Genomic DNA, 15,012 nt, shown 5'->3' with positions numbered 1-15,012 from the left:
GTCTGATGGGAGTGCTGCAGAACATTCTTCTGTATTTAACCGCAAATACAGAAACTTCAAAGTAAATAAGAAAACACTTAGTGGTGTCATTAAATACACATTTAGGTGAGTATTTAAGAACCTTCATAGCCTTGTGAAAACCAATACATTTTCAAAATGTTTTCTCACTGACAGCAGAACTCAGCAGTTTCATGCTCTGCATCTCTCTTCAAAAGCAGCCTCAGCAAGATCAGCAAGGTTGTTTGGGAGCTGAGATTCACAGCAGAATTCAAAACCAAACGCATTAGTGGACCAAAAGGTTTGAAATATGACCTTGTCATTAACAAAGTTGCAGTATATTTGAGCAACACATATGGCAATAATCCAATTGTAGAACAGCTCCCAGTAATGGCAAATTCCTTAAGGAAACTTGGTTGAATGATAGGTGTGCAAAACCTTGAGGAAACAAGTAGCATTTGCTTGGCATTTGCTACAGAAGCCAACAGGACCAGAGACTAACCCAGCTGAGTAACTAACAAGCAGTGGCAGAAGAGGAAGTGTGTGACATGAGATGCCACTCCAGCTTTTGGTATGTTTTATTTATCATCAATAAATGGCTAATTTCATTCTTCTCTGGTTGTTTCGGGGCTTGCAGATAGACTTGTACCAGTGCAGTTTCTTTCCTTTTTAAGCAGTTTCTCTATATTTGTTTGTACACAATTTTTCCAGACAAGACAGCGCACAGATAAAACTTTCAGATTATGTAAATGGCCCAGTTTTTTCAAGAAAGTGACCTTCCACATCGTCCTGTATTTTCCCTGATTTAAGAGAATTCTGAGAATGTGTTTCAGCATTTCTGAAAATTAAACCAATAATGAGCAGCCTTACACTTATTATACTAGTTACCATTTGACATTCAGCTGATTGATGATGCAGGGATCTGTTGGGCAGAAAACCGTTACATTTCCTATGCAGCGTATTTGTCCCTTGGTGCACATACAGAATACAGAAATCAGATAATGTGGCATCAACCAGAAGAATACCCTTGCACTCAGCTATCCACTTACATCTCAGACAGTAATTCCTATATAAAGAGTTTGTCAAACATAGAGATCAGTAGGATACAAACGCTTATTCTGGAGAAAGGGGAAATGGCAGCAAGTGAGACTGTCCTCTAGAAGATGCTTAGTTAGTGGGGCTCCCGTGCAACCAAGCTCACCCTAAATCAGAGGGACCACTAAACCCTTTCTGCTTCTCCTGGTTGCGCATGCAGCACAGCAGAAATAGCCACGAGTATTTGAGCTGAATCATTCAGTATAAGAGTGAAATTCTTCCTACACATGCAGGTTTTCCTAGGTAACTCTAGCTTCCGTATGCAGCAGCAGAAGCATATCTGCAGGGGCTGTGCTACACGCTGCATGTACAAATCATTAAGAAAGCAGTGACTAGATTCAGACCATGACTGCAGTTAGGAAAATGAGTAGATCATTTGGAAGATCAATTCCTGGACAGCAGTTAGCTGAGTGGTCTGATGTAGCAGCTAAGGAGAGGCCACGGTTTCTTTCCATCCCAAAACATTTTGTGGTAATGGCTCTGTTCAGAGTTGTGGCTTGGCAGCACTGTGTTGGAATTCTAATAGATGAGTATTTCCCCGACAATATTTTCAGGCTGTAAGTGCATTTATTCAGCTGTCCTAAAGACTTCTGGCCTTTCCAAGAACAATCAGAGTTAGAGCTTTGGTAAACTCACTGTGGAAACAGCATCCCCAGGTAGGGCCATAGCCCTGTGGAATGGGGTCAGAGAAATCTGATTACTCTAGAAAATATGAGAGCATAGAACATCAGTGTTACTGTCTTGAACTGTCATTACAGATAAGAACTGCAGCACTCAGTGGTTAGCTCTGTGCTTGCTCCTCACTTGTCTTGGCAAGTCAGCAGAGCCAGGACATTTCTGCATTACGTGCTGTCATTAGCTGTAGGAGTCTTGTGGTACACAGCTACAAGTAATTCTCAAGAGGCCACTGTCATCCACAAATGTTTTAGAGATCAGGACTGCTTAACCCTTACTGATGTTCCTTACACACTGCCCTTAAGTTTCAGTGCCAGCCTCCTCCAAACTGAATCCTGTAATGCCCTGCAGTTTCTGAACATGATGCTTGTTGTGTCCAGGCTAATGAACAAGTGAAGCACTAAACAGATGCAGACATACTCCATTTGGCAAGAAATAGTTAGCTTCTGACTTACTACCTGAGAGCAGAGTATTAATAAGTCTGCTGTGAAGCACTGCAGTAGCCACTACTCCAGAAAGAACACTTGTGGAAGAATAAAACATTACAAGAAATCATATTTATGTTCCTTCTTTCATTTATATTTTTCAGCAAAAGGATCAACAATATCCCAAAGACATTAAAATAAAGATGAATCTCTAGAACATAAATTATTTGCTGAATAAGCAGTCTCTCTCTTTCCCTTAAAAATGTTTTAAATTACTTTATCTGAACGGTTTTCTACTGTGTCCCAATTTCATTTATTTGAAGCTTTCTTCACTCTTCTTCTGGATCTTCTCTAAAACCTTAGCGCTCTCACCCTGCCTCAGATCAGTCGCTCATTTTAGTAGCGACAAAGTCCCCAGATTTACAGAATGAAAAACAGCACAAACAGAAAAATGGGAGATGAAAGATGAAGAGGAAAGGTTGCATTTAGAGATATGGGATGCTCAAAACCTGGGTATCTTACATTTCAGTTTAAAGGACAGAATGACCATCACAGCTCTTTTGCTTTTCTTTTGCCCTTTCAGTCTACCTTTAAATCCAGGACAAACTCTTCCACTTTTCCACCCCACAAGTTACAATGAACATCAGGCAAACTTACTCAGTTGTGATTGCCAGCTTGTTCTTTGCCTGCTTCAAGGGGAACAGCGTTGAACCATGGCAGTGACTAATCACTGAGCGACTGACCAGGCTCAATGAGAAGCTGCCAGCTAGTGGCAAGTAATTGATGCAGCTACTTACTCGTACAGGCATCCCAGGCACTGGGATATTATGGGCAGACATAAGGGAGACGAATGTTTTAACTGAATGGCAGGCAGGCAGGGATCCAGACCACATGTATCTTGCGTTCTCTGAGAAAAGGGGGAGAGGGTGGTGCTTATTCCCAACCCCATCTTTTAATTTTTAGCTCTTCTACCAAGAAGGATTTCCTTTATCCAAGACTAGCGTTCAATCTGTGATGTCTCCACTGAACAGCTCAGTTTCTTTAACATTTAAAGCAAACTGTCCTTGAACCTATTTTCATTAGATTCATTTCTTGCCATAGTTATTCTAAGTCTTTCAGCAGTGGGAACTTCACTAACATTATAGAGACAAACAGTTTTTCCCAAGACTGTATCTCCTTTCTCAACAAGAGAAAGCACATTACATTTTCAAAGCAGCAGTAACAAAGACCCTAGAAGATTCTTACTGCAGTTGCTTAGTCTTGGACCTGGACATACCTCTGCCTGTAGATACACCCCTTCCTACTCCTGCCATATTAAGAACACAAAAGATGAGAGAATGGGAAAGGCATCTATAAGTACCTTTTAAGTAGCTGACCTATATTTTGGGAAAGGCTAAAGTAGCATGTGATTGTACAGCTTTAGGGTATGTGTTACCTGTCCACATTGTGACACACAGGATCTGATTGCATACTGTTGTATAACTGCTTCCTCCCTTATCATTAACATGGTTTATAAATGTGAATTACTTTGCTCTTATCGGTGTGATAAAGGAAGTCGTGGTGTTATCTACAGTGGTATCCCAACTGCGTACATGAGAATAAGCAAAAGCTATGTAAGGTTAGAGGTCACTAATTGTGATTACTAAATACTTTTTTTCCCAGGTAATAGCTTTAATTGAAGAAAATGCTTAATTAGGCAGAAATGAGCAGCTGTAATTTAAAAGGTAAATTGAGAAGAGTATTGCAGGGTGTCTGTATTAAAGATACACTTTTTAAAAGTATATTTCTAGAATCTTAACCCCTCGTATACCCCTTCTATTTTTTCCCCTCATTTAGCCAGTGGAGTTGTTGAACTTCTCCTGTCATTGAGAATCTTCCGTGCAAAGAGAGGATGGATGACATTTGAACAGACCAGTATGGAACTAGTATGATGCTGTTGAGTTCTTCATGATTCCTACTTTTTGATATGTTTCAAGATCTATTGGTGAAATTTATTTCTTTTTGATAATGGCAGTGCTGTCTTATTCTCAGTGATGTATTTCAGCTATCAACTTTCTGCTTGTTAAAAAGAAATCTGAATACTTTCAGTTCTCAAGTTTGAAGCCATTATGATACTGTCTGATATTACTGTGGTCTGGAGATTTCTGTGACCAATTACTTACATGAATGCCATTCTATACTCTGTCATTTCTTTAGTGTCCCCGATTTATCTCTCAAAGCCTTTATGACTTTACATTTGGCTTTTATGTAGAAGCAAAGCAGGTCATGTGGTTATCCAGAGGCATTAGTATGGTAATTTTCTTCAAGTTGAGTAGGTGGAAATAATTAATGGACTGCTTTATTGATGTACATAGATAGCTGATTCTCTCTGTGGTTTCAATTCCCAGCTTCAATAAAGTAGCTTGAGATTTTATCTGAGGGACCAGTAATTACACAGGGCAAGAATAATTGCTGCACAAATACAATCTGATTGTGTTTCATGCTATTGCCAAGGCTGATGTTAAAGCTTAAATATATAAACAAGAACTGCTGCATGAATAAGTTGACTCCTTTTATTTAAGCTTGTGGATTCTAGAGTAACTTAAATTCACAAAATCTGTGAAGGACTCACAGGAGAAAGTTATAGTCTTAGTGTAACACGAAGAACTTCACTGTCTTGTCTAGATCTCATCTCCTATTATGGACTGTGACCAGTAGCAAAAGCCTTGGGAAAAATAAGCAACTATTAAACAATATTTCCTTTTGCTTCCAGAAAGGTGCTATTTAGGGTTTCTCTGTAACGAATAGCTCAATTCTTCAGTACTGTTCTCTGTGGGGAGGGAAAAAGTGGAAATTAATTCCACATGCCTGTTTGCTTTTAGGTCTGGAGACCTGCAAGTAGAAGACTCCTTAAGTCTCTTTAAAAATATGATCTGATTTGCTACTTTCTATCCTCTGAAGCAGTACAGATTTTAAGTGATGATTTTGGCAATTCAAGTCACCGTGGTATTCATCTAAGAGTTCTGACTGACCTCAGTGAATTTGTTTATTTTGTCAGTTTATACTGAAAGTAATTTTCTGATGCTCGAGTTTGAGACGGTTTCTCAGATTCATTCCCCATAAAGAAGTGGGAACCTCCCTAGGCACCTTTGTAAGCAATAAGGAGAAGAATAGATATAGCTTTGCTGCTACATTATCTTCATGTGCTTCTTTTGCAACAATCAGCTGGTCCTACAGACTCTGACAGGATCCTTGCCTCTCATACACTTGAGAGAAGTTGTTAGTGGTTTTTATGACTTTAGCAAATTGTTCTTCAATATCTTCTCTTGACTTGTCTTATTTTAGTTTTATATTTAAGATGTCAGAGTTATCATTTTTTCTATTTTTCTTATTTGAACACCATTTTTTGAAGGATGCTCTTACTTTAGCTGCTTTCTTCATTTTTGTTGACACTTACTGACTTTTCCTTGACCCTATTTAAACAGAGGCTCTGAATAAACACACAGCACCCAGTTTGGCTTATACTCCAGCAGACCCAGTGTCCATTTTACCATTTAGTTTTTTCTTAAAGCGGTTACACAAAAATTCACTATCTAAGGGTTTTTAATTTATATATGAAAGTATTAAATTCAGTATAGTAGTATCTATTATACAGAGCACTCTTCTATAGAGGCTTCTTAAACTAGAGTCTCTGCATGGCTTAGGCCTAAATCAGAGGTTGCTTCCTCAGTGAAAGGTTTGCACAGCAAATGCTTCCCTTACCGTGTGTTAAAACAATGCCGAAATGATTTTACTGTCCTGCTTATTGCAAGTGCCCAGTGCAGGAAGCAAGATCAGACCAGTGAGACACATGAGGTAGACAGGAGGTTGGTCCCAGAATAGTCTCAGCTTGTTCTATTACTGAAAACGTCTTTTTTTAAATCATGCTTTTCTCCCTGACATCCTCTATTTGTTCTGCTGCAATTCTATCTCATCTACTTATATGAGGCAACAAGGAACATACCTGAACAGCTACTGTGCCCTACTCTAAACTCAGAAGCTATAGTGAGGAACACTGGGAAATTTCCTGGATATTACAGAACTTTGCAGTCACACAGAGTCACAGAGCCATTTGAGGATAAAAAACATCTGGGATTTCCATGTAGCAAACTGACAGCCCAGAACAGCCATACTACACGATAAGCCCCAGGAGCACTCTGCCCCCAGAGCCAGGTGTGCAAGAAGTGCCAAGCTGTCCCCCACTCTGAGGGAGGCATCTCTTCTCCTCTGAGCTACACCAAATCTCTTTCAGCCACTGCGTCGCAAGGACTCTTCAGAAAGCACCTCAGAGAAGTTCTAGTTAGACTTGTTGTGGCTTTGCTAAGAGCAAGATGCAGAAAGAGAACAGGGCAGAATTCCAACTGCTTTAAAAGTAAGCCCAGTGCCAGAGAAATAAACTAGGAGACAGTACTTACCTGTCCCCAACCCTTTCATGACCTAGACCTATCAACTAGCATCTTTCTCTAAGATCGAGTAATATTTTATGTAGCACACAGCATGCACCTCTGATCCCATACTAGGAAAATTTCTGCCTCTCCTCTCACAGCATGGAGATTTGTTACTATTGCCTCCTCTACCTCCTTACAGATACTCAGAAGCCAACTGGAGCACACCTGGTACTGGGTGGCCCTTCCGGAGCAGGGCCCAGATGACCTCCAGAGGTCCCTTCCAACCTCAGCTGTTCTGTGATTCTGTGTAACATGGGCGCATACTGCTACATGTCCAACACACACTACAGACAGTATGACTGCACTTATCTGAGAGTTCACTGTCCCTACAGAGGGGCGTCCTTATTGGACACTTGGCATTCATTGCTTTGCTTTTCCTCTTGAGATGCATTTCTTCAGGCAAATCCACAATAGTGATCACTAAGAGAATTGCATTCAATCCTTACTTTATTGTTCTAGCTACTATTAGTTCACTGTTATGCATAGGTTTGGTGAAAGCCATCAGAATCCCTCATTCTATCATGTCACGCTGATACTAGAGCATCTTCATATATCTCAATATAACTTGTTCCCAGTAAATGGAAAAAGCTAGCAGCTGCAATAAGATCCAGGCTATGAATAAGGATGTCAGCAATTTTTGCATGGGTATAATAAAATGTGATCCCCTCACCTCCTCCCCACATAACACACACAAAACCTGTTGTCTACAGTACACAAACACACAAAGTAAATAGACTTTGAATTTATCCAATTTTCTTTCTGTTATGAGAAGGTTGAAGGCATGACACTGGTCAGGCAAAAACTTGTCACCTCATATCTGTGTAACATGTTTGTGAGAAATGAGCTCAAGCAGTGTACGTTTAGGAGGATTTATAGACAAAGGCAGAGATGACATGATCAATATACCGAAACTTTCGGCAGAATGACCAGTAGCTGGAGAACCTTGTTAAATGAGATTGTAAACTACTGTGTGGGCTGCATGCAGACTAACTTATAAGAGCAGCTGCTGGGCAGCACAGGAGCCGGGCTGCTGTCAAGAATGCTTCAGAGGTCCACACACAAAGATGCAGCATATTCCTCTCATACATCACCAGATACTTATAGAAATACAATGCAGGTAATGGTGATGAAGGAGGTACTGTTTCATTAAGGACCTGCTCTCCAGTAGAACTTTCCCTGATAGTTAACCTAGTATAATAGAATAATGAATATTTTGCTATGCTTTCCTAAATTCAGCTACTAATTTCTTTAGGCTAATCAGTTAATTCAGTACTTATATTTAATTTAAGCTTTGGTTTTCTACATGAATACTGCTGGGATTTTTCCATTGTGGTTCTGAATAGTTTTCTATTACTTTGAGCATCTAAGCAGCAATACTAATTGCTTTAATTAAATATAATTAGGCGTTAATATTGCATGATATCCCCATCCACTAGTTAACTTAGGTGTGCAGTCTTAGGTCAGTCTTCCCTAATTAACCTTCGGTTGAAGCATAAGCAAAGTCTTTCTGATCACAGAGGAAAGTTTACCATTGCTGTACTTTCTGTCCAGCTGTATATAACAGAGATAACACCAAGCACATCTCGAGGAGATGCTCAAGCATAAGCTACCCAGGCATTTAGAAAGACATCAGAGATAACAGCACAAAGTTACGTGTCTGGATGACAAGACTAACCTTTGCTGTGCAGCATCAAGTCAGAGCTCCACCTCCTTGCCTTCCCAGCAGTGGGCCAGCGTGACCAGCAGCACACAGAATGCATAGTTGCCCTGTCAGGACCAGAAGTGACATTATGAAATATCCACTCATAAAAGATATTTTTCATCATGGCTCTTCTGAGACAATCTCAGTTACATCATAAGTTCTTTAAGTAATACAAACTTGAAGATAATGGACTGCCCTATTTAACTTACCATTTCAGTGCCCTTACCATGTCTGGCTTGATTGTTTCTAAAATGCTTGCTAAAGAACTATGCACTTTTAACAATACCAGAAGTATTCCTGCCCAAAAGATTTTTAGAAACTATCTCAGTAACATACTTCCTTTTGAATGTTTTCTCTCCTGAACCTACAGCTCTACAGTTTCATCATTAATATTTTGTTTGAATTAACTTCACAGTGGGATCTATCAGGCTAAACCTGACCATCTCCATTAAGCAAGACTTAATTTAGGCCTCTGCATAAAGAGGGATTTTCTCTCTGATGAAATCCATAGTGAGATCCTATGGTATTTCCCATAGGAAAAGGGGCATTACTTTTGTAGCACAGTTAGACATGAAGTTATATACTAAGTTACAGGTTAAAATTAAACTTTGATTGGGTCAACACTAAACTCTAAGGGCAAAAAAATGAGCTGTTCTATAGAATATAACACAAAAACACAAATATCAGCCTCTGTCCTGAGGCTACAGTACTTAGGAGATATTTTCTTCCCGTCTCCCCTCAAATACCTTCCCAGTGCATTAGGTCCAATGCAAATAGACTTGTTTGGGTCAAATCCAAGCAATACTCCACGCAGGATCTCACTAGAGTAACTAAAAACTGCAAGCAGAAGCAAGTATTCACACTACAAAGTCCTCCAAACAGCAGGCTGTTGCAACCACAAGGCTTTTTATAAGCAGGATGGGTTGTGTGCAGCTCCACCCTCTAGGCAAAACACCTGTGCTTCTGCCCCAGGGGCTCAGCCACAGGCTCCTTCCCCCAGCCTGGGTTTGTAGCCTTTGTCACACAGTTGATTAGAAAAATGCTGGGAGGCTCAAAGGTTATGTAAACTTTCAATAAAACATAAAAAGAAAAAGGAAAACCAACAAAGAACAGCAACACGAGCATCTCTGAAATTCCCCCCGCTACGCAAAACCACACAGAATAACTCTGATAAAGTCAAAGTTGCCTTATATACTTCAGACAGGGATAAACTGTGCATGTAAGTTTGAATCTGTCTCCGTGTATTTTAGTAGTTACTTGTTGCTCATTTAATCAGGATTTTTTCAGCATCCAGTGAGAGCCTGACATAGTCTGTAAATTGCAGATGAGATGCAATACGAACCTTCAACCTGCGGCTACCTGATGAGAAGCAGTATATAGCTAATCAGATCACATTTCTTCCTTTTCCAATCAGGGGCACAGAACCTTTTAAAGTAACTCAGCTTGTCAAAAATCAGGGGTTCCTGCATGTCCCAAACCACTGCACATACAGGGAAGGAACTATCACCACCAGAGCAGGGCTTTTCCAACAAGAATTTTTTTAGATCATAACTCTGACTTAAGAAAGACTTGGGTGAATGGAATAGAAATGAACAGAACCTGTCTAGAGAGCACGCCTGTTCTCTGGGATCCCACTGTGTGTTTCTCCTACAATTATGCTGTGTTTTTTAATGAATCCTACTAAATATAAAAACTTTTAAGAAGTTGAGTAAAACAGAATGGTTTCAGTCCAGTGACACATTGTATGTATGTAAAATTAGCATAAGGACAAATGAGTCACATACCTGCTGCTAAGTAAGTAATCTATGAGACTGATAAAAAAGAAGCTATTTATAATTGAATCTGGGATTATAGCTAGGTACATTCATAAAGGCAAAAAAATACACCTTCTTTCCTGATACAAAAATATGTGAAACAATATGTTTTGGTCTTTGTGTAGGAAGTTTTAAATATCAAGTGCTAGATGAATTTGCCAGTGTTCACTTTCAATGTGTGCATGCAAAGAGTATGACAAGTTTAATTATCTGGCTATCTGCCTTGCATGTATTTCTCTAGTTTTTCCAGACTTTTCTTGAACTTGCACTTTTTTTGTTTTACAGTTCCCTCCTTTTGGGGTTTGGTGAACTCAGCTTGGAATCTCTGCTCTGTCGGGAAAAGACAGTCACCTGTCAATATTGAAACCAGCCATATGATTTTTGATCCCTTCTTAACACCACTTCGCATAAACACGGGGGGAAGAAAGGTAGGTGTTCTATCATGTTCTGGTATAAAAACAAGACATTAATAGACTTACAAACATTTGGTGTACGTTATATTTCTAAAACATTTACATTTTTGTCTCAGTCAGATCTGAGGCAGAATAAGAGCAACGTAATCCTTCACAAATTGTTCCATTTCATTCACCATTGGGGAGATAGCAACCATACATTTTCAGATGTCTTTTAGCCCAGATTTATAATTTCATATGAACTGTTACATGAAACTCTGCTGTCTGGAAGAAGAGCATCTCACTTTTAGAAACTTTGTGTTTATAATTACATTTGGTGTTCACACTGAATGGCATTTTAAAGCCATTATTCTAAAAGTGTTGTTTAAGATGGCCAGAACCTTCTTTTATTCATCTAAATCAGGATAACATTGCAATAACATCATGTTAAGGGGTAGGAAGGGATGAGTGACTTTATTTGTATTAAGAAACAAAGGGAACTATGTGATGCATATCCGAGCACAGGACAAGCTGATAAACATGCTCAAAAAATAACCTAGTTTCTGTGTTACCTGGAAAGTATTGTCACTTAGACTTATGGGAAGATTTTTTTTTATTGGACATATCCTGACATACATTAATTAGAAAATAAAATGACATTTACTCTAATAGATCATAAGTAAATCTCCAAAGATACTGGATCAGATGGAAACAATAGGTTGGCAAAGACTTTCTCAGCTTAAAAAAAAAAATTATTCAGATAAAATCAGCATGGTAATTCCCTGTTGAAAAGTGACTGACATGGCTGACTAGTTTGTTAAGCTCTGTTTCTGACCAATAATACTTTTTAAATGCTGCATATAGAAACCTTATCTTGCTTAACCAGATTTGGGAAGTTTATCTTCAAAAAAGGAGGTGTGCAACCACAGTCATCTTGGGTTAGCTAATGTGTCTACCTGTGGCTCAGGAAGCTGTTCAAACAGGTAGAGGTTGTTGTCTGAGGTATGTGTACACAGCAGAATACTACTGATAGGTCCTCATTAGTGATCTTCTTATACTGTATCTAAGTTATGGTAGAAGTTTAAATTTGTACAAGCTTTTTATTGTAATAAAAAACTCAAGTTCAGTAAATGTTTCTACAAGTTTTTGCAACTCAGATATTGCAGTATTGTGCTAATACATGCATATAGGTCAGAGTAATTCACCAGAAATTATTTATGGCTATGAATTTTAAAAACACTCAAGTATGTGCATTTGTGCTTGCTGACTCAGAGCTAATAAGCAGAATTAAAACTTTTATATGTCAGCGTATAACATAAAAAAACGTGGCAAGTTAGGAAATCTAAACAATGAAAGCAGATTTGGATCCCAAGCATCTTTCACTCTTGATAATCTCCTGTTTATACCAGTAGCATATTTAGGGCCATTTTACATACATGGTTCTTAAAATTATTTTCTGCATCGCTTACCTTATGTACTAATTCATTCTTCCCTTTTATGTGTACTAAAGAATTATACTTACTAAAAATTAGGGGTGTAGACAAATTTTAGCAGACAGCACTGAAAGAATCAGCCACTTTCATTTCTGAGATATACTTTGTTCCAAAATTACCATGCCAAGTGAAGAATATATTCACAATATGGAAGTTTAAGAACAATCCTCAAAAAATGAGGTATCAATTCTGTTCATCCAACTGGAGGGTTGATATTTTTCAATTCTCAAATTATTTTACAAATTAAACATCTTGATCCTAGTAGATCCTGTTAGTACACTTGGAAACAATCATTAGATCCTAATTTTTCTGATTTGTTTGTTTCTTCCCCTACATAGTCATGTTTAAAATGATATTTTAAAGATTTGTTGCTTATTCTATGCGGACAGTTCTTTTATTCAGTCTCTGTAACACAGAGCAATGCAAATGAAAAGGTGCTGTGACTTACAGTATTGGAACTAGCAGAGACTCTAACAAAAGGTTATTCCAAAATGATTTATCTTCTCCTGTTGTCTTGACAAATTAGATTTCTTCTGGAAAAAAACACGAGATGGGAATTTGCTCTGTACTTCCCATTGAGCTTCTGGTGGTACATAGACCAGAATTGATGTAAACTTCCTCGCAGAAGTGAGAAAATGGTGGTATTGTTACTTACTGAAGGACAGTAATGCTCCCAACTATGGTCCAAATTTCAGGGCAAATATGCACGTTTTGCTTTTTACACAGAAATGCATTGAAATTTTCATTTTGATACAAAAAAAGAGCTGTATCAATTTTGCTATTTATGTAAAGAATGACATTTTTCAGGTTATTTATAAACTACAGTATGACATAATGCAATAATCAAGAAAAAATTACATGGGCATTGTCAGTGAATCAAAGCAAGGCGTTTCAGACTATTTAATGTCTTCAGCAGTTCTAAGAATTTAACTGGTTTTTATGCCAGTTCAGGATGAAGCAAATGTCTGATTATTAATAAAATATCAGAAGCATGAAGGGCCTGGGAGATGTTATATCAGTAATGAGATATTCTTATCTTTCTCACAAATGTTATCCTGCTGCTGTCAAGCAGTGATAGTTTTCTATCATGTTATGAGAACAGGATTTGTTCTAGTTATGACTAACCTATTTTAGAGATATTTCTAAAATGGATGAATCAAAATTCTCCTTTAAGGAAAAGATTGCAATTTGATGCCTTAAAAAATCTTTTCTCATAGTTAAGGCTGCAGTGCAGAGTTGATTTGGCAGGTAGTATATTTATGCTCACTTTTTTGGTAATGTGTTTTATATGTTAAATACTGAGGTGTTTTTCATGTGGGCTGGAGCACTTCAGATTTCAGGGCAATGAACCAATTGGTATAGCAGCCAGGGAATTTCTTAGACAAGACTTTACTGTGATTATGCTGTACACTAAAAAAATTTATGGAACCGATCCTAAGAAAAATGATGAATAAATAAAAAAGATGGTTGATATGGTTTCAAATCAAAGTTATAATAAGCTAACTTAAATACACATGAGACAGGTAGTTGCATACAGAGACAAAATCATACACAGTTTGTGAAAAGGGAGCTGGAGGAGTTATGTCTTGGGAGAGCAGCTAGAGGGAAGGAAGCTTTCATACCAGTTACTCCTGAAACGGAAACTTCAAATTTTTAACAAAGATTTCTTCTATTAAGTAGAAATCATTTTTATTTGAGTTCTGATTTTGAAAACCACATTTCTACTTTTGTGTTCTTCACTTTTTTAATTAACTTCAGAAGGAACAGAAGATGCTCACCCCTGGAACAGAATTCAAGCCCAGTCTAGAGCAATTCAAGTAACGTACAGCTGGACAACTTGCTCACACTTAGTATTTCCTCTGACCTCTTTCATTCCCTACCACTGGTTTCATTAGGAGCTTTATTTTGGGGGGCTGGAGAGTTTTGCTTAATTTCTGTAAACCAGTTACCTGTTTAGTTCTCAATTTCTACAACAACAGACCAAAACTGTTCCAAACCATTTCCATTACTCAGTTTATCAGGACTGAGAATTCCACTTTAAGTTCTCACCTTTCTAGCCTCTCTCATCAGACAGTTTATTTTATTTCAGTGTTAGTAATGGAAGATACTTCAGTAAACTGTATTGAGGCATTCCTGCAATTTTTTAGACCACTTGGGAAAAAAATTTTATATTTTCATGTTCCTAAAGAAAAGGAATAGTCTAAAAGGAGAGTATGAAGGAAGAACATTACGATCTACCTATCCTCAGCCTACCAGGAGCCTGTGGCCTGTTACACAGCAGGTGAGTTGATACTTCTGATCTGAGGCTGAGAAGAATCTTCTTCCCAATCCATTCAGAAACAAATGCAATTGCAATGCAATTTACCAAATATATCTTTGATCCAATTTGCACAATAAAGATCCAGTGAGCAACAGTATGTTGCTTTATATGCTGTTAAACCACTGCAGTGCAGTATCAGCTCACGCGATTTACAATTCAAGAGTAGTCAGTTGTTATTCTGAATTGTGCTGTGTTATTTTGTATGTTTGTGCTTCTCCATTTCCTGAGAAAGTGGCTTTTCAGGTCCTCAAGGCTGAATATCACTGATACAGCTAATTGGATTTCAAGATCCAGAATCTCAGCACAAGATACTTAATGAGTTTACATGCAGATAAATTCCCCCAAAGAAATGCTGCTTTTGAGGAAACTCCCAAAGTTTCAGCTCTCTCTCAGGCCCAGATTTGTCTCTTGATTATCCATTTTAGTGAATTTAACATGCAGCCCTTTTCAGATAAACAGTCCTTTTTAATAAACAATACAAACCCTTATTAATATGCAAATCGCATTTTTCCGCTCTGTCACAAAGGAAAATACAGTTTTACTTTCTCTTTTTTTCTTCGGATTCACATAAACACCAAGGCAACCAGCACAGTACAACAGAATAACTTTACTGCTGAGCTGCTGCAGGCTCGT

At 38.2% G+C, this 15,012-nt stretch overlaps 2 protein-coding genes across 13 annotated transcripts in view; one reads left to right on the top strand and one right to left on the bottom strand.

The window, feature by feature from the left end:
* The window catches only part of LOC118175736, a 214,843-nt gene that overhangs the window by 21,730 nt on the left and 178,101 nt on the right, over positions 1-15,012 (bottom strand). For 6 of the 11 annotated variants that reach the window (XR_004755096.1, XR_004755098.1, XR_004755099.1 and 3 more), the window contains one exon: positions 8,334-8,425. Coding sequence is in view for 5 of the 11 variants with exons in the window: in XM_035342237.1 (XP_035198128.1) it covers positions 8,354-8,425 (72 nt within the window). In the remaining 6 variants the exon portion in view is untranslated. Of the gene's footprint in view, positions 1-3,856; positions 5,002-6,103; positions 7,254-8,333; positions 8,426-9,106; positions 9,275-15,012 lie in introns of those variants that run through there. The other 5 variants (XR_004755097.1, XR_004755100.1, XR_004755095.1 and 2 more) reach the window with 5 other exon arrangements.
* Positions 1-15,012, top strand: part of CA10 (carbonic anhydrase 10) — a 199,467-nt gene that overhangs the window by 68,575 nt on the left and 115,880 nt on the right. For both annotated transcript variants that reach the window (XM_035342234.1, XM_035342233.1), the window contains one exon: positions 10,460-10,602. In XM_035342234.1, coding sequence (XP_035198125.1) covers positions 10,460-10,602 — 143 coding nt within the window. The remainder of the gene's footprint in view (positions 1-10,459; positions 10,603-15,012) is intronic.

Source organism: Oxyura jamaicensis, chromosome 18 (genome assembly GCF_011077185.1).
Source record: "Oxyura jamaicensis isolate SHBP4307 breed ruddy duck chromosome 18, BPBGC_Ojam_1.0, whole genome shotgun sequence".
NCBI lineage: Eukaryota > Metazoa > Chordata > Aves > Anseriformes > Anatidae > Oxyura > Oxyura jamaicensis.
The sequence above is the reverse complement of the archived record's forward strand: the minus strand, read 5'-3'. Positions and strand labels throughout refer to the sequence as shown.